The sequence below is a fragment of the Malania oleifera genome, chromosome 5 (assembly GCF_029873635.1).
Source record: "Malania oleifera isolate guangnan ecotype guangnan chromosome 5, ASM2987363v1, whole genome shotgun sequence".
NCBI lineage: Eukaryota > Viridiplantae > Streptophyta > Magnoliopsida > Santalales > Ximeniaceae > Malania > Malania oleifera.
Genome location: NC_080421.1, coordinates 90,429,552 through 90,453,322, shown reverse-complemented (window position 1 = coordinate 90,453,322; position 23,771 = coordinate 90,429,552). Strand labels below are relative to the sequence as shown.

The 23,771-nt window shown below is 36.6% G+C and overlaps 1 protein-coding gene across 5 annotated transcripts; it reads left to right on the top strand.

The window, feature by feature from the left end:
• The first annotated feature begins 7,254 nt into the window (after positions 1–7,254).
• On the top strand, positions 7,255–23,163 carry LOC131155222 (RNA exonuclease 4-like). Of its 5 annotated transcripts, XM_058108207.1 has the most exons (8): positions 7,262–7,532; positions 8,498–8,649; positions 8,752–8,885; positions 9,086–9,312; positions 9,406–9,612; positions 21,731–21,811; positions 21,925–21,958; positions 22,661–23,163. In XM_058108207.1, the coding sequence occupies exons 1-8, from the start codon at positions 7,489–7,491 to the stop codon at positions 22,664–22,666; spliced, it is 885 nt and encodes a 294-aa protein (XP_057964190.1). In that variant the 5' UTR covers positions 7,262–7,488; the 3' UTR covers positions 22,667–23,163. The 5 variants fall into 5 exon arrangements, 4 of the variants coding, with proteins under 4 accessions (XP_057964187.1, XP_057964190.1, XP_057964189.1 ...); XM_058108204.1 differs by lacking the exon at positions 21,925–21,958 and having other exon boundaries at positions 7,255–7,532; XM_058108206.1 differs by having other exon boundaries at positions 7,275–7,532; positions 21,925–23,163.
• The last annotated feature ends 608 nt before the right edge of the window (positions 23,164–23,771 follow it).

The window sequence follows — 23,771 nt, the reverse complement described above, 5'->3', positions numbered from 1 at the left end:
ACTTAACTCTGGCTGGCTTACCAGGTTAAGTCAAAACATGACCTAACTATGCACGATTGCCCACCCAACCTGGTCCACCCATCCTACTCTCCGCAGCACTTCACGGGTCGGTACACAGTGGGTATCCTACTTTCTGCTACACTTAGGCTAATTGGCCTCTGACCCACACCTCCTGATTAGTGTGGTTGCACTGTCGGCTATACACCAACCTGGTCCACCCATCTTACTCTCCACAACACTTCTCGGGTCGGCACCCAAGGGATTTCATTTTCTGTTCTGGCTAGCTAGCAATGGTACCGTGCTCATAAACGTACGTAACCATCCGGGTTATGTTAATATATAATAAGTTTCACATAATATTTATGTAAATAAATATCATTTTCTGATTTCTGAATCAAATCTAACATAAATGTATTTATGTATAGAAACTTGGCATTTCATCATTTCTAAATATATCGTCATATTAAAACTAATCACGACATCTGCGCCGACTGTACTATCATGACATCTGCGTCGGCTGTATTATCATAATATACTGAAAAATATTTTAATTTCTATACTAATCATCATCTTTCTAAAACTATTGTCAAATCATGCTTGTTTTGTGAAAACATAAAATATTCTGACATGTTATAAGCCTATGGTACAATTATCTATACTCACGCCACACAAGTGAGTACAACTATATTATATCATCTAGCCTGCAAAAACATGTTTTACTGACAAAATAATATTAAATTTGAAATCAATGTTTCCTCAGTTCAACATCAGTATTCCCAAAAACTAAACTAAATCATATATATAATTTTCTGAATCAAATATTGTATATTAAATAATTAATTTCCTGAAAATATCTGACGTAATCTATTCTCTTACTTGTTTCCTATTAAGCCTGCTGAAGCTCTAAATCTACACCCCATGGCATTCGAAACTCAAAACCTTGAAATTACATTTCCCAAATTAATCAACTCAATCTCCATAATATTATCATTTAATATTCCCTAGGCCCCAAATACTCCAATTTAACAATTAATTAATATTTAACACCCTCACTTCCATTTTGGAGTGGTGCCCCGGAACCCCAAATTGAAAATCTGCTCCGGTGAAGTTGCAGAGAATCTTCCTATGAACCTCGTGGTGGTTCCTAATCATCAAAACTGGGTTTAACGGAGCAAGAATCGAAGAAAGAAGGAGGTATCGCCGTAGGGTTTTAGAGAGAGAGAGAGAGAGAGAGAGAGAGAGAGAGAGAGAGAGAGGAAGATTTTATTTTTTTTAATTGAAGCTCGTAGGATATTTTTTCTTTATAACCCTCGCTGTTGAGAAAATCATCGATGGTTTTATGCTCCTCTCGCAAAACTGTCGACGGTTTGGGTTTTACCCATCCCCTTTTAACTATTTGATCGGTAACTAGCCCGCGGTAAAAAGAAAATCGTCGATAATTTTCCTACTTCCCCACGAAACCGTCAACGGTTTGGGTTGTACCCAAACCTTCTTCCTTTTTTCCTTATTTATTTTAATTATTATAGTTTTTGGGTTTCTACAAATATTCTCAATCCTAATTTAAGATTCAGTCCTACCACTCAGAAACAAAAACCGATGATAGTTTACTATGACCTTCCTGAGATCGTCACCCTAGGAAAACTACAGAAATAGTCACGGAACTCTTGCCTCCAGGTCGCAAGATAGAACCCTAAAATCCAATCTCATCCTCTAACAATAACTAACTCATGTCTCAATCTACCCGTCTCTTATTCTCATCACAATCCATTCCTATACTCTAGTATTGTATTCCACTATTTACTAAAGTCTGCAGAACCTAACAACCTAGGCTCTGATATCAAACTGTGACACCCTGATTTTCATACCATTTTTTAATAAATAATAAATATTAATCAATAATACTCAAACATTGGCCACGTCAGAATATCTTATATCGTATCAGCATAACCTGACTCGAAACGCGTACTAGGTAATCAGTCAAACTTATATAAACAACCCTAACAACGAAAGTCAATAATTAAAAATCATCCATAATATAAATACCCAGAGTAATGTACATCCATAATATATATACAGGACTAACCCATTTCCAAAATAACAAAACACCCTAGGGGTAACATACATCCCTAGCTCAAAACACTCACCTTGTCTATCAGGGTACCTGTAGAAACTCGAACCAAGAAAATAAAAGAATATATATAAAAGAGAAATAAAAGAAAAAAGGAAGGAATTTGGCTGACAAGGCCAAAACCGTAGATGGTTTCAGAAAGCATGGGAAAACCGTCGCAGGTTTTGGGTCAACTGGGTGAGTCAACTGCAAAATTGGCGACGATTTTGTGAGTACAGGGGAAACCGACGCCGATTTTCTCCTGTGCTGCTCACCTATAAATAGGTTTGAGCCCATTTTTTTTAGAGAATTTCAATTCTCTCTCGTCTCTCTCCTAGGGTTTTGTAACTTTTTCAGCATAAAGCTCTTTCGAGCTCTCCCTTGCTTCCCAATTGTCTCTCTCATCCATCGTCTAGAAAATACTCGTGTTTTCACAAGTTGGAAATTATAGGGTTTTGCTGTTTCGAACTGTTCGGGTTCGTTTTTTTGAAAAAGGTAAAGGGATTTGTTTACATTAGTTATTTTTGAAATTTGAACCAGTAGAACAATAGTTTATAGTTATATGTATGATATGTATACTTATTTAGAAAATTTCATCGGGTGGAATTGCTGGGTTTTCGGGTTTATGGTTTCGGGAAAATTAGGGTTTTGGGGTATGACCTCCATTTTTCTTAAAACTCATTTATTTGTATTAAACCTAAAGTAGGAGATGCTTGAACCCCTTATTTTCAATTTAAGTTATATTTTTTTGGACCATTTACTATACTAATGCATATTAAATCAAATGAGTGTGACATGAGATGTGAAATGGAAATATACTGAACTTGAGGAATATTTGGTATGAAATATGGGAATTGAAGTTCCAAATTGTGTTTAGGAAATGTAGAAAACAAGATGCCGATTAAATATTGAGAGCTACGTGTGTCAGGGTTAAATTGAGAGCTATATGTGCCAAGTTTAATGTCGAGAGTTATGTGTGCCGATTAATACCGAGGAATGAATGAATTTTTGAAAAATACTGGAATTGCTTAAATGCTCTATGGAATGAAAACAGGTTACTGTGCTTTCATTATAAATTGTGTGTATGATATTTGAACCACTTGAAGAGCTTGGTACAATGAGGGCACGATACCGTTGCTTGTGAGTGATACAGTGCAACCACACATCATTGCTAAGTGTGGGTATCTAGACAGTCGATTGGTACGAAGGGCTGCTAGTATACGGACCAGGGTGGTGTTGGCCAAGTCGGACTTGTGAATGAGTAATGTGACTAGCCTAGTGGCCGCCAGGGCTAGATTAGGGTCTACAAACCACACAACCCGTACCATGAGGGAAGTAAATGGTGTACATATGATGTTTCAAAGCTGGGATGAGTTCAATATGCATATGCATAATTTAAAAATAAAATGGGCAAAGTTACAACATTGAGTACCGACCAGAGGGATTGTACAATGTATGAGTCTGTATCTTACCCCAACCTCGGGGACTCTCGCTTGTAGTGAGCGGAACTATCTTTTGCAAGAATTGTATATATATCTTTTATATTACAAGGTTGAGAATATTTTAAATGTGTAACTCATTTCAGTTGAACCTAGTATTGTTTTCTATTGGGATAAACCCATGTGGTCATACACTGATGTAATATGATCCACCTTACTGAGAAGTGTCTCACCCCAATATACAAATCTTGTTTCAGGACCTATAGGAAATCAGACCTAATGTTTTAGAGGCTTCTGGAGCATAGTATTTTGTTAGTTCTTGTAAGTACTGGATTATAGCCAAGTTGTCTTTTTGGGATTGTAATAGAAACACTAGAAGTATTTTTGTAATAGTATTGACTTAGAACTCTGGTATGGTATCTTGAGAATGAATGTTTTCCATTGTTTTATTATATGTTGATTATGGATAGGGTATCTGTGAATCCTTTGGGTTTGGTCCCTCATATGTATGGTTTATCAAGGAATAATTGATATATTTAACAAGTTAAATTGTTGGGTCGTTACTGTTGGTATCAGAGCAAAGGGGTAGTTACCCCCGATCCCCAGGAACTCTCGCTTATGAATGATTGTGGCGAAGTAAGAATCTCCGCCCGGGGACTTGTTGAGTAGGCCTATCGTACGAGGTAGGGTGCTTAGTGAGTGCTCTGATCGGTACCCATTGTTGCAACGGGCGCAAGGCCCACAAGTTTAAGTGACAACACCCGAAAGGGGGCCGTTACAGTACCAACTCCCCTCTGTCTCGGAGCTCTATCTCCTACTCTGACACAGTTTCCTAAAATATTTAGATATTTGGGCGGAACATATCTCAATAAGACGGAATAAATTATTTACAGTGTGTAGCAGTAAGAGTTTCATTATATCATAATATTCTCTGTTCAATCATAATACCATCTGAAAAAAATATACCATTTATACTCATAATCATATAACTATAAAACACAAGCTTTTATAAGCTTTAATTCCATTTTTCAACTCATTCACATGCAACTCATATTTATCAGTGAAAGTTCTTGAGGATAGGGGAGGTTACACGCCCACACATGTAACTCCCATTTGCTTTAATATCATTTGTAACCCTGCCCGATTAACTTGGGTACGACTACAACTGATATTTATCAGGGCACTCACATTTCTTAGTAAACCCTCAAGCCGAGAGTTTTACTTCGCCTCTTTTATTTATATTATTAAACTCACACTTTTTCATTCCTCATATTCATATTTCAATAGCTTTGACAAGCTTTTCTTTCTCATTTTATATTTCACAATCCAGTCCACAAGTGTTCCCAGTAACCAATACATATGAGTCTATAACTCATGGTTGCCCTGAGGATATTCTCCACGCCATGCTTCCCCCCATGGTCGAGGTTGTGTGGCCCAAAGGTTGGATCTAAACCGCAGTTGACCTACTTGGTTAGATCAAAATAAACAATCCATATACTTGTCTATAGTACGAATGGCTTGCCTAACCCTGGTCTGAACCCCAGGGGGCAAAACTACCCTTCTCACTGACTCATTCGACTGCCACGCCACACTCTCCACAAGACTGTGTGGTTGCACTTATCATCCGCTAACATTGGTACCGTGCTTTCTATCACAATCCACCCATTAGGGTTCTTATTTTCCACATTTCATCATTCACATTTCGTATTTACATTTTAGTATTCACATTGCAATATGCTCATTACAATATTCACATTTCCATATTCACAATTCCAGTATTCACATTTCAATGTTTAGATTGCAATATTCACATTGCAATATTCTCATTTTCATATTCATATTTCAGTATTCACATTTTAGCATTTACATTACAGTATTGATATTTTCATATTCACATTTTAGCATTTACATTGCAATATTCACATTTCAATATTCTCATCATTTTGTGTTTCTTTCTCATCTTTTCAATACACATTCCATTATTATAATAGTATATATCACATTTTGCATATTTCAACATTTCTCAATGAAACATAATTCATCATTTTTCAGAAAATACCCTTTGATATATCACTTTTCATTGTTTCTCAATAAAACAGTTCTTTTATCATTACAGTTCAATATATAAATATCATTGGGTTTCTCTTATATTCTTCTCTGCACAAAACATTTCAATATATGTTTATCTCATACTCTCATAATTCACCATGCAGTTCACACAACCTAATTTCAAACATGTTCTCAATATAACTCATATGCCACACAATTTCATCTGTTATTCACAACATAATACATACAGTTAAAATATCATGTCACCAGATTCACATATTTATTTAACCCAAAATTTCTAAAATACTGTTATAATTTATTCCCCTTACTTGGTTTACTGACAGGTCCACTAACACCATAATCCTACGTTCCACGGCGTTCGCAGCTCAAAAGTTTGAAATTAATTTTCCCCAAATTAGTCAACTCAACTCCTAGAACAATTCTCATTTAGCACTTCTTAGGTTCCAAATACTTCAAATAGCCCATAAAACCTAAAATACTTCACTTACCCTAATTTTGGAGTGGTGCCCAAGAACTCCAAACCAACAATCCGCTCTAGTTAAGTTGTAGAGAATTTCCCCATGAACCTCGTGGCAGTTCTTGATCGTCAAAATGGGCTTTGACGGAGTGAAAATCAAAGAGAGAGAGAGAAGAATTGTAGGTTAGAGAGAGAAAATGAGAGGAGAGAGGAGTTTTCACTGGAAAATAACGGAAAAGCTATTTATAGGCCAGACTTCGTCAACGAGTTAAAATGATTCGTCGATGAACCCATGAAGGCACTTCGTTGACGAGGAGGCTGGTTCGTCGACGAACCTGAAATTCTTTGAAATTTTCCTGACTCTTGGTATCTTCTCATCGACGAGACACATGTACTTTTTTGACGAGACCTATAGGGACATTCGTTAACGAAGACCATTGATTCGTCGACAAACGCCTGCTGATTCCCCCATTTTCCTTTTCTTTTTCCTTCTTTTTCATTTCTTTTACTTTATTACTTTCATTAATTAAAATTTTCGGGTCTCTATATGTATAGGTCAACTAAGAAGAGGATACATAAAGGGTGATAGAACAAAGCATATCTCTCTAAAATTCTTTTAAACACATGAACTCCAGAAGAATGATGATATAAATGTTCATAAGATTCAATCAAGTGATAATCTAGCAGATTTGTTCATCAAAACTTTGCGTACTACAACATACAAGAAATTGATTCATTTCATTAGAATGAAATATCTTAAAGATCTTAGTAAAATGAGTTAATATATAGGTGACATCCAAGGGGGAGTTTTATGAAAAATATGATTGTCATCCCTTCATCTTTCACTCTTTCATCTTCCACTACCATGTATTGCCCTATAAAAGAACCCTCTCCCTCTCATTTTGTAATGTACAGAAAATACTTGAAGAGAGTAGATATATAGAAAGGAAGAGAAGATAAGGGATAAATAGAAGAGAGGTATTTTATACAAGATCGATTTCAAATTATTTTATAATTCCTTCCGAGATAGTGAAATTTTTGATCTCATCCGCTGTGAAGTAAGCATAACGTGTAAATTTCTATCTCATCTCTATTTATTTTCCTACATCATTTATAACATAATTAACTTTATTTCTCAAATTTTTTATATCATACATTATTCTAAGCAACAAAGACTCCCGAACCGAAAGACCTTGCATACAAAGCCAAGCACAGGGTCTTTTGACTCTTCTCCCAAGTACGAGTCAAGCTCAGAAAGAACCCTACCCTGCTTACGCTATAAACCCTCGTTCGAATCTTCAATTCCCAATATTCTAACGGTTCCACAGCGATATATATTGCCACGGTTCTTAAATTCGTTGGTGCCTCCACTCTTCGCGCCATTTCTCCTCTGTGCGTCACAGCGTCTTCATCTCATGGATGATTCCCAAGGAAACCCTCCTAAAACCCCAGCTACAAGGTTCCACTCCTCTATGTATCTCTTTCTTTCTCTATGATGCTGGCTTACTTGTTTGACGATTCTGTAGTGGACCTAGCTTGACCTTCTTATACAGTTCCACAATTTGCAATTGGGAGTCTGCTAAAGACCATTTTGTGCACTGTTTATAATCTTATTGATGGTTAAAATTGAGTCTGTTGTGGCATGTTAAAACAATTGCCTTTGTTTATGCTGAATACAGTGTAAATGTTTGTAAATTAATGTTCACGATTTGTTCTGTAATGCTTTGGAGTATTATGTGTTGGAGAAATTATGTTATTGTTTTTTTTTTTGGCATGTTTGAGGTTTTCTTGAGTATTTTAAGAGATGAACAGGTCCCGAACTTTATATTTGTAGTTCGCTGGCAATGTTCAATTGAATAGTTGTTTGGGTTTGTTACTATGCCAATGGTTGTCAGATCCTCTAGTTTTTATATAGGCACTACGGTGTCCTGGAATACACTATATTGCTGATTCATATCCTCAACTCCTGGAAGATGTGGTTTTGTTGTTCTGTTTGTTTTTAGAAAGCCTCAATTTTTTAAGACAGTTTTGTTCCAGTACGCTCTTGTGGGTGCTTCATTCATCTATTAACACTGCTATGGTCCTTCCATTCCTGAACCCAAATAAATCCTAGCTAAAATGAATCTAAAGTTTGAATGACAAGATCATCGCCACTAATTTTTATTTGTATAGTCATGTGGGATAGATTTGATCACCGCCTGTGTGCGTCCTCTGAATGTACATGAGATAAATAAAGACTTCTATGTAGCACAAGGATCCTCAACTAATAACATCTACCAATTTGGCCATCTGATTTGGTCCAGTTCATTGCTTGTCCTGTCCTTGTTTATTATTAACTGCATTTCTTTTCAAAGCCTGGTTATCAATAGAGGGACCTCCCCCGCCTGGAATGTTTTATGGATGTTACTTCTGTGTTGTTTACAGACACCGATGCTCAGCATGCTTCAAGCAGTATAAGAAGAAGGAGCACCTAATTGAACACATGATGGCCTCGGACCATTCAGTTCATCAACCTAAATGTGGGATTTGTGAAAAACACTGTAAATCTTTTGAATCACTGAGGGAGCATACTACAGGTGAGATATTGCCAGAGTCCAGTCTGATTCATCAGCAAACGTATTACTTGTGGTTTCTGATTTATCTTTGACTCTTTTTTTTTGCTCACCTCTGTCATTTAGGCCCACTGTCTAAAGCTATTTGTTCAAGGATTTTTGCTAACCAAGGATGTGACCTTTGCTTGAAAGTTTTTGAAAGCCCCATTTCTCTTAGCAAGCATAAAGAAACATGTCTTCTACCTGCTCCTGTTCCCATTGTAAGGGATATCTTCAATTATCCTGTTGGAATGTTTAAAATTGAAATGCTTAGTGGCTGAATATGTTTTTTTATTTCTATTTATTTATTTATTTTCAAGAACTTTGATCAATTAGTGGAAGCTGTAACAGTAAATGCTATTATATCAAATAGCATTCAGACAAATATTTATATATGATTTTTCATATTAAACCGTCACAGGGAACTATCATAATGCCTCCTACAGAACCTCAAATTGATTTCACAGGATCAGCCAATGTAAACTACAGCGACAGAAGTCTTGAAGCAGTTGCTATAGATTGTGAAATGGTTGGTTGTGGGAGTGATGGTTCACTTGATCTTTGTGCCAGGGTGTGCCTCATTGATGAAGATGAGAAGCTGATTTTCCACACTTATGTGAAACCTCAAATTCCTGTTACTAATTACAGGTATCTTGGTGCTCCGTATTTGCCTTTGGTTTAATTAAGAGAGTCATATGAATGGGTTTGGGATAATTTAGATTTTCTTCCAACTGTTTTTAGATTTGAAGTAACTGGTATTAGAGAGGAGCATCTACGAGATGCCATGCCACTCAAGGAAGTGCAAGCTAAAGTTTTGGAAATTTTGCATAATGGAGAGTCCATTGGAAGACTGCGGTTGGACGGTGGAAAAGGTAGGCTACTTGTTGGTCATGGCCTGGAGCATGATTTGGATTGCTTGAGAATGTATTATCCTCCTCACATGTTGAGGTAAACTCTGCCGTGGCTAATTATTATTCTGATCAGATTTTGAGGTAAACTCTATCATGGCTAATTGAGTGACATATTCAAATAATTTCTTATTTCATTTTGAGAAAGATATGGTTTTTTTGTTAAATGAAAGTTATCTTATGTTACACTGGCTTGTTACTAGTGTCTCCATCCCACATCATTGAACTTTAAATTCAAAATATCCTTGGAGGTTACTACTTTGCATTTTGATTGAAAGTATGATGTTATCATGTTATGGAGGCATTTGATGGGAAACATAAACAGGCCCCATATCAGTAATATTATGGCATGAGTGTTGTTGAAAGAAGAAGGGAAGGGAAGAGAAGAGTTTGTTGTAATATGAGAAGCTAACACAAAAATTGTCCTCTCCATTTTAATATACCTCATGCACATCATAATGAACATCATACCCTTGCTAACTTATGCTCACGAACATATAAAATTAAGACTAAGTAACTTGTAATACTCACCCTCAAGTTGGAGTATAGAGATCATATGCTCTAGATTGTTACAAATGAATTTAATAGTTGATATTTTGACTTCACATGAGCATTTGCAATAAGATTTTGCACAAGTTTCTCCTGAACGAAAATGTCAATCAACATTAATGTATTTTGTCCTCTCATGAAAAATTGGATTGCTGAGCAATATGAATAGTAGCTTGATTATCACTCCCATTGTTCTAAATTGAGGCGGTTACGTGTTACAGAAAATTTGCCCTCTGATACCACTTAGAACTGCTTTAGCAGTGGGAGTAGAAGTCACAGTTGTGATGCTACTTTTCTTCACTGTAATAGGCTGTAATGAGCTCCATTACAAGTGGTAACAAATTTCATTACAAATCATAATGGTCTCTGTGCTGACAGACCCACACTTTTTGATCCAAACCAAGCTTTTGTTTTCTATTGCAAAGAAGATATACATTGTCCAACAGTAGAGAAAGACACACTGACCTGCGAGAAGATAGAGATGGGTCGTGGGTCTAAATTGTTTGATAATTGTCACTTCATTGCCACAATAGAACAACAGCAATGTGTCATCTTTATGCCATGGCTTAATGCGAATAGCCCGATGAGAGGCTTGCTGGAAGAGTTGGGTGGGTCTTTGACTCTTTGTGTGGCTCAAAGGTTGTGGTTTCAAAGAATGCTAAAGAAAAAAAGAAGGTACTTTTTTAGACTTTCATGAAACTTAGCGAAGCATTTTTTTTCTCTTTTTGTGGTGAAAACTTTTCTTTGTCTAAGAATTTGTTATTTTTTATAATTTAATAAGGGGCAAAGGACTAAAATATTTCTGCATATATACCAATTCTTATATTTATACTCAAGTAATAATTAATAATATATTTAGTAAGTAATAATTGATATATATATATATATATCTTTTTTTTACATTTGAACTTTATGACTATACTTAAACTATGTATGTATTTTGTAACTTACACTTCTAATATATTTTTAGCTACTTGCATATTGTATTTATTGATTTAGAGAAAACATATGAAAAGGTACCTAGGGAAGTTCTATGATGGGCTTCAGAAGAAAAGGGTGTATGTACTAGGTATATTGAAGTCATTAAGGATATGTTTGATGGAGTAATGAGTAATGCTAGGACCACATGTGGAGAAACTAGGGAATTTCTAACACAAAGGTTTATATTAAGCATTTGCTTTGAGCCCTTATTGATGGGGATCAGCATGCACCTCGAGTATCTTTCGTGGATATTGTGACACGTGGACGACCACCTGAAGTCCACACTTTGTGAACTTTATTTGCAGCAATTGAAGCTTCTCTTGGAAGGTAGCTTGGAAAGAGGATGACAACTTGCAAGTCAAAGAGTCTTGGTTTTTCAAGAAGCATGACAACTTGCAAGTCAAAGAGTCTTGGTTTTTCAAGAAGCATGACAACTTGCAAGTCAAAGAGTCTTGTTTTTTCAAAAAGCATTTATTTCATTTTAAGTTCTTGACTCCATTATCATAATTATTCTAGTTCCTAGGCACCTATTTCTTATGACAAACTATTTCCTAGGAACCTCATTACCTATGTTTTGAATGTTTTATTTTACTTTTGTATTTTCTTTAATCTTTTAAGAAGTCATGTGCAAGTTATGTGCATGCTCATGTAAGGCTATAAATATGTTGTCACTTGTATTGTAAAAGACATCTTTGCATTATCAATTTAAAAGGAAGCCTTTGCTTAAACTTGTGAATCTTTTTCCTCTCCATGTGAGTGAGTAGTGTGAGGCTACGTTCCATCTCCTGGAGATTGGGTGGTGAGAGACCACAACAACATCAAGGTCATTATCAACACTACACTCCCACTCCTCTTTCATAGCTCACAACCATAACCTTCCTCAAGCTTTATTCTTGTCTCAAGATTCCTAAGGATCATCAAGCTTGTTTGTGGCACGATCGAGTACTCGTGTGTCTTGGTGCTTGTCATTCTGAATCTTTTGGTAAGCTCGTTTCAATTCCTTGTTTGTGACCATCTAAAACAGCCCCTAAAGGCACCTTGTGAGCATTGAAACTCTACCTGAATCCTTGATTGAAAAACCTTGTTCATTCTCTTTGAATCTTCCTAGATTTTCAACATGAACATGCTTGCTAGTACCATGCTTAGGGATATGGGATTTGTACACTAAGACTTGTGATCTAAAACTTCTAATATAACATCTTTTAAAATGAACTTGATTACTTGAATGAAATGATCAACTAAGGGCTTTTAAACCAAATCATGTATGTTTTCAAAATCTCAACAACTTGTGATCATTAGAATATGTTTGGGATGTTCATGTTTGGTTAATTCATTTCTTCCCATAGATTTTGATATTATGTGTGCCCTACAAAGAGGGTCAACCGTAGGACTAGGGCTATTTAGAACCTTCCTACATCATATTGGTATAAGAGCCTAGGTTATTTTCACATTCGACCCTACTATGTGTGACCAAACCCCATTCCAAAGGGCCGCCCTAGTGTTGGCCGAATCCTTCCCCAACCCCTAGGATATCTACTTGAGCCGGGAATCTTTATCGAGGTCGTAGGACTGATGTTTAGAGAGATGCCTCAATAGATGAGCTTCAAGATCAAATCCATGACTTGAATCAAGAGCTAGTTGAGACCCGCCAAAGACTAGATAGGAAGGAAGTCCAATTAGTCCATAACCCACCCCAAGACAATTTAGAGCCACCCCTTGAGCAAGGCAATGATGATGAACAACCTAGAGAACGAGCTATGCCTATTAGAGAAAGTCCTCCTCTTCCTCCACAAAGGTGAGTGAATCGCCAAGATGACTTTGTTAGGAGACCCCCACGTCATGAGCCTTATGCCCAACATTGGGGTGATGAGGACTATGACCTTGATGACTTTCAAGGTAGGAGACCTTATTGTAGGGACCATCATGATCCTTGCAAGGATGTGATGAGGCATGTGAAGATAGAGGCCCCCACCTATGATGGACAGATGGACCCTAAAGTCTTCCAAGATTGGTTGACTTATATGGATTCCTATTTTGACTAGTATAGGATGACTGACCTTCATCGGGTTAAGTTTGAAAAAATGAGGTTGACGAGGCAAGCCAAGCTCCATTGGTTGAATGTCGTGAGGCAAGAGGCGAGGTTAGATCATAGGCTCATTGAGCATTGGGACCTAATGAAGGATAGGTTGAGGGAGAAATATGTACCCCTTAACTAGAGAGAGCGCCTTATGGATCAGCTCTACAGTTTGCATTAGGGTAGCATGACCGTGTCAGAATACATGAGTCAATTCATTGAGTTGTCTATAAGATGTGGTGTCTATGAGATTGTTAGTCTGCAGATCCCCCGATTTCGTATAAGATTAAAGCTTGAACTGAGGAGAGAACTGTTTCTCCATCACATTGAGTCCCTTGAACAGACCTATAATTTAGCTCATGACTTTTAGCAAATGAATAAAGGGCTCATGGGAAAACGGTTTGGTGCCTCTTCAAATGAGCCATTCTCTCGAAAGGTACAGAGTTATGACAAGTCCCGACCAGCGCAATCAGGTCAAGTCACCTCCCGAGGGAGCAATACCACAATCTAGCAGCCTATGGACACGGGAAAAGCACCCATGACTTGATCCTCTCGCCAGAGTTCTGGCAATGTAGTGTGTTTCAGGTGCCATAAACAAGGACACTTTGCCAAACAATGTCCAACCAAGAACTTGACACTCGATAAGGAAGATGGTGAGTATGAGCCTGAGGAGGATCAAGTATATGTTCTTGAAGTTGTACCTAGTGAGGATGAGTTGTTAAGTGAGCCAGATGAGAGTGCCCAGTTGAGTGTGATGAGACGCATTATGATCATTCCCAAGGATTAGGATGACTGCCGTCGCACTTCTATTTTCCATGCTTACATCAAGTGTGGCAGTAAAAGTTGCAAGATGATCATAGATGGTGGTAGTTGTATGAATGTTGTGTCTAAATCCACAGGTGAGAAGTTGGGATTGAAAGTTGAGCCACACTTACAACCATATAAGGTAGCTTGGGTTGATGCCACTACCATGCTCGTGAGCCATAAATGCCTAGTCCCCATTAAGATTGGTGATTATGAGGAAGAGATTTGGTGTGATGTCTTTCCTACGGACGTTGCCCATATTTTGCGACCTTTGGTTGTATGATTTGGATGTCTTACATAATGGGCGTGCTAACACTTATTCCCTTAGGTGTAATGGCAAGAGAATTGTTTTGAGTCCATTAGAGCTGAAAGGTGAGAAAAGGAAGAAGGAAAAGACAAAAACTAGTGGAAAATCATTGAATATTACGAGTAAAAAGCAATTTGAGCAAGAGAGTCGAGATACACAGGTAGTGTATGTGGTTGTTACTTGGGGGACTGAGGTGTCACTTCCTGAGCATGAAACACCACTGGAAGTATCACCCATACTTTTCGAATTTGAGGATGTCATCTCTGAGCCACCTAGTGAGTTGACTCCTATGAGAGACATTCAACATGTCATTGACATTGTTCCTGGTTCATCTTTGCTTAATTTACCACATTATAGAATGAAATCAAGGGAACATGAGAAGTTGATGAAACAAGTAAATGAACTGATAGAAAAGGGCTTTATTCAGGAGAGCATGAGTCCAAGTGCCTACTCTACTCTCCTCACTCTCAAGAAATATGACACTTGGAGGATGTGCATCGATAGTAGAGCAATCAACAAGATCACCGTCAAGCATAGGTTTCCCATACCTAGACTAGATGATATGCTTGATCAGATGGTAGGATCCAAGATTTTTTCAAAGATAGACCTTAAAGTTGGATACCATCATAAATGATCAGATCGGTAGATGAGTGGAAAACTGCCTTCAAGACGAAGGATGGGTTATATAAGTGGTTAGTCATGCCATTTGGGCTAACTAACGCACCGACCACTTTCATGAGAGTTATGACTCTGGTATTAAGGTCTTTTGTTGGACACTTCCTTGTAGTCTACTTTGATGATATATTGATCTATGGCCAGACTAGGAAGGAGTACCTTGTCCATTTGAGGAGTGTTTAAGGTTTTGAGGGAGCAGAAGTTGTATGCCAATTTAAAGAAGTGTACTTTCATGACTACTCATGTCATCTTCCTTGGTTTTGTTTTGTCTGAGCATGACGTTTCTGTTGACCCTGATAAGATCAAAGCGATTAGAGATTGGCCTACTCCCCGGAACATACATAATGCGAGGAGTTTTCATGGGTTATCCATATTCTACATGAGGTTCATTAGGAACTTTAGCACCATCATGGTCCCCATTGCAAACTGCCTCAAGAAAGGAGAATTTACATGGTCGAAATATGGGACAACAAACCTTTTTGGATATAAAAGATTTGATGACTAAGGCACCATTGCTACACCTCCCATATTTCCAGAAATTATTTGAGGTTGCATGTGACGCCTCAGGTGTAGGCATTGGAGGAGTACTTAGTCAGGAGGGACATCCCATAGCCTTCTTTAGCGAGAAGTTGAATGAGGCAAAACAACGATATTCTATTTATGATAGGGAATTTTATGCTATAGTACAGTCACTGCGACACTGGGGACACTACCTCCTTCCTCAGGAGTTTGTCTTGTACTTAGACCACCAGGCCCTTAGGTATTTACATACTCAGAAGAAGCTAGGGCATAGACATATGAAATGGGTTGAGTACATACAGCAGCACACCTTTGTACAAAAACACCAAGCTGGTGTTGAGAACATTGTTGCTAATGCTTTGAGCTGAGTTGTAGCCACAATACAAGCTCTTTAGGTGAAAGTTGTTGGCTTCGATAGCATCAAGCAATAGTACTCTCAGTGTAAAGATTTCTGTGATATCTTTTCTGATTTGCTGCACGGAGTTCCTAGATCTCACCTAGACTTTGTGATTCATGTTGGATTTCTTTGTAGAGGAGCTAGACTATGTATCCTATCCATATCTCTACGTGACTAGCTGATTTGGGAATTACATGTTGGAGGTGCTGCGGGTAACTTTGGTAGAGATAAGACCATAGCTATGATTAAGGATAAGTTCTACTGGCCTAGTTTGACGAGAGATATTGCTAGGATTGTTTCACAATGCCGTTCTTGTCAGACAGCAAAGGGTAGGAAACAGAACTCAGGATTGTATACCCCTTTGCCTGTGTCACACATCCCATAGCAAGATACAATCCTAAGTTTTGTTTCCTACGGATATCAGTGTGGACTTTGTGTTAGGTCTCCCCAGGACCACCAAAGGAAATGATTTAGTGTTTGTTGTTGTGGACAGATTTTAAAAAATGTCACATTTAATTCCATGCAATAAAACATATGATGCCTACAAGATTGCAACTATATTTTTTAGGGAAGCAGTGAGACTTCATGGTCTTCCCAAAACCATTGTTTCTGATAGAGACATGAAGTTTGTTAGCTACTTCTGGAAAACCTTGTGGGCATTATTAGGTACCAAGCTCAAATTTTCTAGTGCATATCACCCATAGACTGATGGGCAGACTAAAGTGGTAAATAGGAGCCTTGGGGACCTATTGAGATGTTTGGTAGGTGAAAACATCATAGCTTAGGACTTATGCCTTTCTATGGCCGAGTTTGCATTCAATAGTTCAGTGAATAGGACCACAAGACTTGGCCCATTTTAGGTTGTTACAGGATATAGTCCTAGGAAGCTTGTAGATCTCATTCCATTACCACTTGAGTCTAGAGTGAGTGAGCAGGCTGATACATTTGCAAAGCACATACATGATTTACACTCTCAGATAAGAATGAAAATTAATTTAAGCAATGAGCATTATAAATCTATTGCTGATGTACGTCGCAAGTTGCAAGAATTTTTGAAAGGTGATATGGTTATGGTTCGAATTCACCCGAATGGATTCCTTTAGGAAAGGTAAGAAAGCTTCATGCCAAAAAGATGGGACCATTCAAAGTTCTCAAGAAAATAAGTTCTAACGCTTACATGTTAGATATTCATGAGGATTTTGGTATAAACAATGTATTTAATGTTGAAGATCTAACGCCTTTTCTGGAAGCTAATTCTTTTGTAGAACCTAGCCCTACTACCTGGAAATGAACCTACTCCATTCATAATTCATAACTTTAGTTGCACCAAAAAAGCCAAATTTACTTTTACCACCATCATTAGTCCCACAAAAGAAACTTGAGCAAATTGAAGACATTCTGGATATTAAAACAACAAACACACGAGCTGGAACGTACCTAAAGTTTTGGTAAAATGGAAAGGGAAGCCACTATCAGAAAACAATTGAGTTCTTAAAGATGATGTCCTTCGTCTCAACCCGGAGTTGTATACTAAGTACTTTCGACATAATTCTCCGGAGGAGAATTCTTTTCGGTTGGGGAGAGATGATGGGGATCAACATGCACCTCAAGTATCTTTCGCGGATATTATGACACGTGGATGACCACCCGAAATTTACCATTGGATGTGAATTTAATTTGCAGTAATTGAAGCTTCTCTTGGAAGTTAGCTTGGAAAGAGGATGACAACTTGCAAGTGAAAGAGTCTTGGTTTTTCGAGAAGCATGACAACTTGCAAGTGAAAGAGTCTTGTGTTTTTAAGAAGCATTTATTTCATTTTAAGTTCTTAGACTCCACTATCATAATTATTCTAGTTCCTAGGCACTTATTTCCTATGACAAACTATTTCCTAGGAACCTCATTACCTATGTTTTAAATGTTTTATTTTACTTTTGTATTTTCTTTAATCTCTTAAAGAGCCATGTGCAAGTCAAGTGCATGCTCATGTAAGGCTATAAATATGTCGTCACTTGTATTGTAAAAAACATTTTGCATTATTGATTAAAAAGGAAGCCTTTGCTTAAACTTGTGAATCTTGCGAGTAGTGTGAGGCTACGTTCCGTCTACTTGGAGATTGGGTTGTGAGAGACCACAACAACATCAACGTCATCATCAACACTACACGCCCACTCCTCTTTCGTAGCTCACAGCCACAACCTTCCTCAAGCTTCATTCTTGTCTCAAGATTCCTAAGGATCAACAAGCTTGTTCGTGGTGCGATCGAGTACTCGTGTGTTTTGGTGTTTGTCATTCCGAACCTTTTGGTAAGCTCGTTTCAATTCCTTGTTTGTGACCATCTAAGACAACCCCAAAAGGTACCTTGTCTGCCTTGAAGCTCTACCCGAATCCTTGATTGAAAAACTTTGTTCATTCTCTTTGAATCTCCCTAGATTTTCAACATGAACAGGCGTGCTAGTACCACGCTTAAGGATATTTGATTTGTACGCTAGGACTTGTGATCAAGGACTTCTAATATGACATTTTAAAAATGAACTTGATTACTTGAATGAAATGATCAACTAAGGATTTTTAAACAGAATCATATATGTTTTCAAAATCTCAACAACTTGTGATCATTAGAATATGTTTGTGATATTCATGCTTGGTTAATTCAATTCTTTCCATAAATTGTGATATTGTGTGTGTGTTTCAAAGAGGGTCAACCGTAGGACTAGGGCTACTTAGAACCGTCTTACATCACTTATCTTTTTGCTTTAGTGATGGATGAACTTACTAGGAGTATTCAAAATGATGTTCCATGGTGTATGTTGTTTGCAGATGATAGTCTTGATTGATGAAACTAGAGGTGGAGTAGAATTTAAGTCAAAATTATGAAGAGAAGTTTTAGAGTCTAAGGGGCCATTTGGTGTCACCATAAAAAATTACAAAAACACAACAAAAACTAAAGCCAAAAACCAGAAATCGAAAATTAAAACCAGAAACAAACAATTTGTTTGGCTAATATTTGTAAAGCTAAAACAAATAAAAAACTTAATTTAAAAATGTTCATTTTCGTCTTTAAATCAAATAATATTATAAAAATATAACTTAAATAATAAATTTGAAAAATAATACAAATTAAAAAAATATTATAATTATTTTACTTAATTGTTATTTTTTTTTCAAATTTTACTTTTTACTTTCGTGAAATGGTTCACACATGTTTGTTGCCTGGGGCAACAAGATCAAGTTGGTAAGAATTAAAACATTACTTTATTTCCATTATCATAGATCAAACAGGGCCCCTTTTTCATTCTGTATAAATAGGTTATTCTATTTGTTTTGTACAGATATGGTAAAGGGGTCCTGCGTTCAATCTTTGTTTGTCCATTAGTTCTCAATTCTTCTCTTCAACGCTGGGTAGAGCAGCTTGGTAGCTCGCAAGGCTCATAACCTTGAGGCCATGGGAACAATTGTATTTTACATGAAATTATTGGATAAATAAGATAGAATATATGAAATGTAATTTTAGTTATGGTAAGAGGAATATTGGAGAAAAGGTTAAACGTAATGGTCATGAAATCGATAACGCTAGTAGATTTTGATACCTTGAATCTATTATGCAAGTTAAAGGAGAAATTGAAGAAGATGTAATGCATAGAGTTAAAAAAGGTTGTGTGAAATGGAGAAGTGTTTTGAATGTGTTGTGTGATCATAGAATACTCTTAAAATTAAAAGGAAAGTTCTATAGGATGACTATAAGATCAGTTATGCTATATGGATCATAGTGTTGGGTGACTAGGAAACAACCTATCCAAAAAGTAATAAGTTGTCGAGATGAGAGTGCTGAGGTGGATGAATGGTATAACATCAAAAGATAAACTAAGGAATGAACATATTTGTGGTAAGTTAGACATAGCTTTTGTAGAAGATGAGATAAGGGAGAGATGACTTAGATGGTTTGAGCATTTACAACATAGGCCAAATAGTGCGATAGTGAGTAGGAGTGAGCTAGTTATTATGAGGGATAGTAGAAGGGGTAGAGGTAGACCTAAAATAACTTGGAAAAAGATAGTAAGGATTTAATGGCCTTGTATTTGTCTAAGGAAATTTCGCATGATCACACAAATAGGCTGCAAAAGATTCATATAACCGACTGCTGACCCCACCTAGTGGGACTTAAGACTTGGTTTGTTGTTGTTATAGTAAGTAGTATGTGATATATATCATTTGTTTTTGCTAGGTGATACAGCAGGTACCGCCTTTGTTTGTTTTGTGGAGTTAAACTAATTTGTTAAGCCATAAATAGTTTCAGACAGAGTTGTTAGAATTTTAAGATTCACGATTTGATTCATATGATTCGTATCAATTCCATGCCAAATCGATTTGAATCTTACTAGCGAATCTAAAACAATTGATTTTTTGTTGTTGTAGTAAGTAGTATATGATATATATCATATGTTTTTGCTAGGTGAGACAGCAGACATCACCTTTGTTTGTTCTGTGGAATTAAAATAATTTTGTTAAGCCATAAATAGTATCAGACAGAGTTGTTAGAATCTTATGATTCATGATTTGATTCGTACAATTCGTATAAATTTCACACCAAATCGATTTGAATCTTAATAGAAAATCTAAAACAATTGAAACTGTTGGTGAATCTATCGATTCACCTCATGAATTTATCAAATCGATTTGAATCTATTGATTCACACAATTCTGGACCTATCATATCCTGACAAACTCAATTAGCTTGAAACCCCAAAATAAACTAGTACTTTAGGTCTTATATTGCCTTCACAAAACCATTCTTGACACTAGGAATATAGTGTTTGGCCAAAATGGGTGAAACATTCACCAGCTAAGGTGGTGCTCATGTTTTGTTGTATTTCTTTTTAATTTGAGAAAGAATATGCATGAAATATTATTTTTTAAAAATTGACGATCAATGTCAAAAGTGCAATTTTTATTCTTTTTTCTTGATTCCTTCCCTTAAACAGTATAAAGTTCATTATTTTATTAATGTTTTCACTCATTCTCTTTTCATTTGTTTAGGGAAAGAAAAATATGCCCATGAAATAAGATTTTTTTATTGTTAAAATTTAAATGTGTTATATTATTTTGTTTGTTGTTTGTATAACAATATATGCATGCCATTTAGAATTGATTTTGGAAATTTGTACTGAATCTTGTGATTCAATTCAATTCTTGATTCCCTATTCCCAAACTTTGAATTTCAATTCGAATATCAATTTGACAACTATGGTACCATCGGAATGACCCATTTTGTTTCTCATAGCCTTTTGAATGATTCTATTCTACATTGTGCACTGATACTTTCTTATTTGCATTTTTTATCACGTTCAGTAGATGGTTTCAACTCTTGCAATGGTTCTGTTTCTGTTTTGTCAAAAATTCAATATTAATGCTGATGTACACACAATAATATTTCAGAAATAAATATAGGAGCTTTCTTCTTGGGACATCTAGACTTATCCTGACCTTCTTTTTTTTTTCGGGATAGCAATATAACCCAGCTTTTAATATGAAAGTAATATTGAAGTCATATGATGGGATACAAGACCTGTTCAGAATTTGGCCCATATTATTCATGCATGTGATATCGCAAGATTTATTGGTGACATATTGCCATTTCATTGCAGCAAAATAGAACTTTGGTCGTAAGTTTAGTTGAAGATGCAAGTTGCTGATTTGAGTAATTTATGTTGATGTCAAACTTCATTTTCTTTCACAGTTTCTAAGTAGGATCAGTCAAACCTTGCTTCAGAACTTTGATTTGTGGTTTAGGATGGGTAATGTTTGAAGAGATTGCTCTTGCAGTGTGCTTATGGCAACTTTTTTTGTTTGTACAGGGATACTGCAAAATATCATCCATTGATGAAAACAAATCTGGTCAGCCACTCACTCAAGTACCTAACCGGAACATATCTTGGGTGAGTTACTCTTCTTCTATAATTTTTTGCTGCTTTTGGTTGTCTAGTAATTCCTTTTTATTCTTACTTTGAATTGCTAACTTGGAAAGTTGCTTGGTTTCTTGATCATGCAGCCAGCACCACTCTCCTTTCCAATTCCAAACCCTAGTAAGCAGTGTGCTCTTGTGCTGTAATTGGGAACATGGTGCCAAATCCGCAAAATTCCTAATCCAAGGCTTTAAATCCATGTTCCCAAGTGCATCATTTTGTGCTTTATTGTTCTCTTAAATTATAATCAAAATCTCTACAAGTTTTTCTTATCCAATTCAAAATCCTCTCTAGCAAATGGGAGAAGACACCAGAAGTTTGACTTGTGTTCTTTCTATAACCTTTAAAATTAAATTGTACCAGTAACAGTGGGAGGTGTTTTGTTTCAATTAGTGAAAGTAATAGCCATCTTTACCATATTGAAGTAGAGAATTTGAAGGAACATTTGATTAGGTAGGTCATCATTGGGACGAGTAAAGAAAGAAGTCTCTTTCTCACTCCCTCACCCACACACACACACACACACACACACACACAACAGCCACACCACGCACACACATTTTGGTGGTTCTGATAAACATTGAATATGCTTTTATCCATCTGCTGTCGGAGTTGTATTCAAACTCTATTTCTTTACTGTTAGGGAAAAAGTTGATAATAGTAATAATCATCATCGTCGTCATTATTATTATTATTATTGCTATTTGTCAATGTTTAAGCTGCAAATATGTGTCGCATTGTACACAGAAAGACTGTTGATAGACATTGCTTTGTTTGCAAAAGTTCCCAACTTGCAGCATAATGAGAGCTTGGACCATGCAGGTATGATATACAGACAGGAATTCACGATCCATATGAAGATTGTGTGTCTGTAATGAGGCTGTACAAGAGAATGCGGGCCCAAGATCATCCGGTGGAAAAGATTGGAATATCCATTGCTAGTCACCACATCCAAACCTTCACCAACAACTTCGAATCCTGTAGCACCAAGCAACTCGAGAAGATGACTTCAAGATCCAACTACAGGTGTTGGTGTATGGATTCAAGGCAAGAAGTACAGCCTTAACATTTGATCTTCATTAGCAACTCGAGAAGATGAACCAGATGAGCTCAATGAGATTTGAAGATCAATAACTACAGGTGTTGGTGTTTGGATGAAGATAAGATTAATTGCAGCCTTGATATTGTTATATCATTATTTTCTTTGACATAAGTTTTTGGTAATCAATGTTGGATCTTGGCACCACAGATTGTTGGGTTTCACGGGATTACTGTTTTTCACTTCGTTATTTATATCATTGGTTCCGCTTATTATTGTTTTTCAAGATTTGCCCTGCCGCTTAAAGCGTCTCAAATAATTGCATAGGGAGAGCTCCTTCAAGAGGTTTTATGTGGACATTGCTTGCTTTACTATATACATATATATATGTTAAATACCTGATTGGTCTACTCAGCAAATGTACAAAATGGAGCTACCCATTGTTTGGCTGATAACTTTCCTGAAGAATCAGGAAAGTTAACCCCCCTTCTCTCTCTCTCTCTCTCTCTCTCTTGATTTTTCTTCTATTTCTTGGTCAAATTGAAGAACATTTATTATTCCCGAGTTTTAGCTCCGCTCTTCAACGATTTAATCAGAGAAATTTCATCATTCGTACGTCATAGGCATCACTTCAGGATTAGGATAAGTGGGCAAGATTATATCAGAATTTATTTTAAAATATATTATTAATTTAAATTGATTATATGAATTCAATTATTTTCAAATGTCTGTGCTAAATTATCCATATATGGGATCCTTCATCTCAACCTAACTTGTAGCAGAAAGAGGGAAGGCACTTTTAGAGAGTTCTTCAACATCACCCAAATCATTCAAGGATCATGATCGTGCTCTTTAGGAAGAGAGAAAAGATCTTTCTATAGCATCATTGTTTCC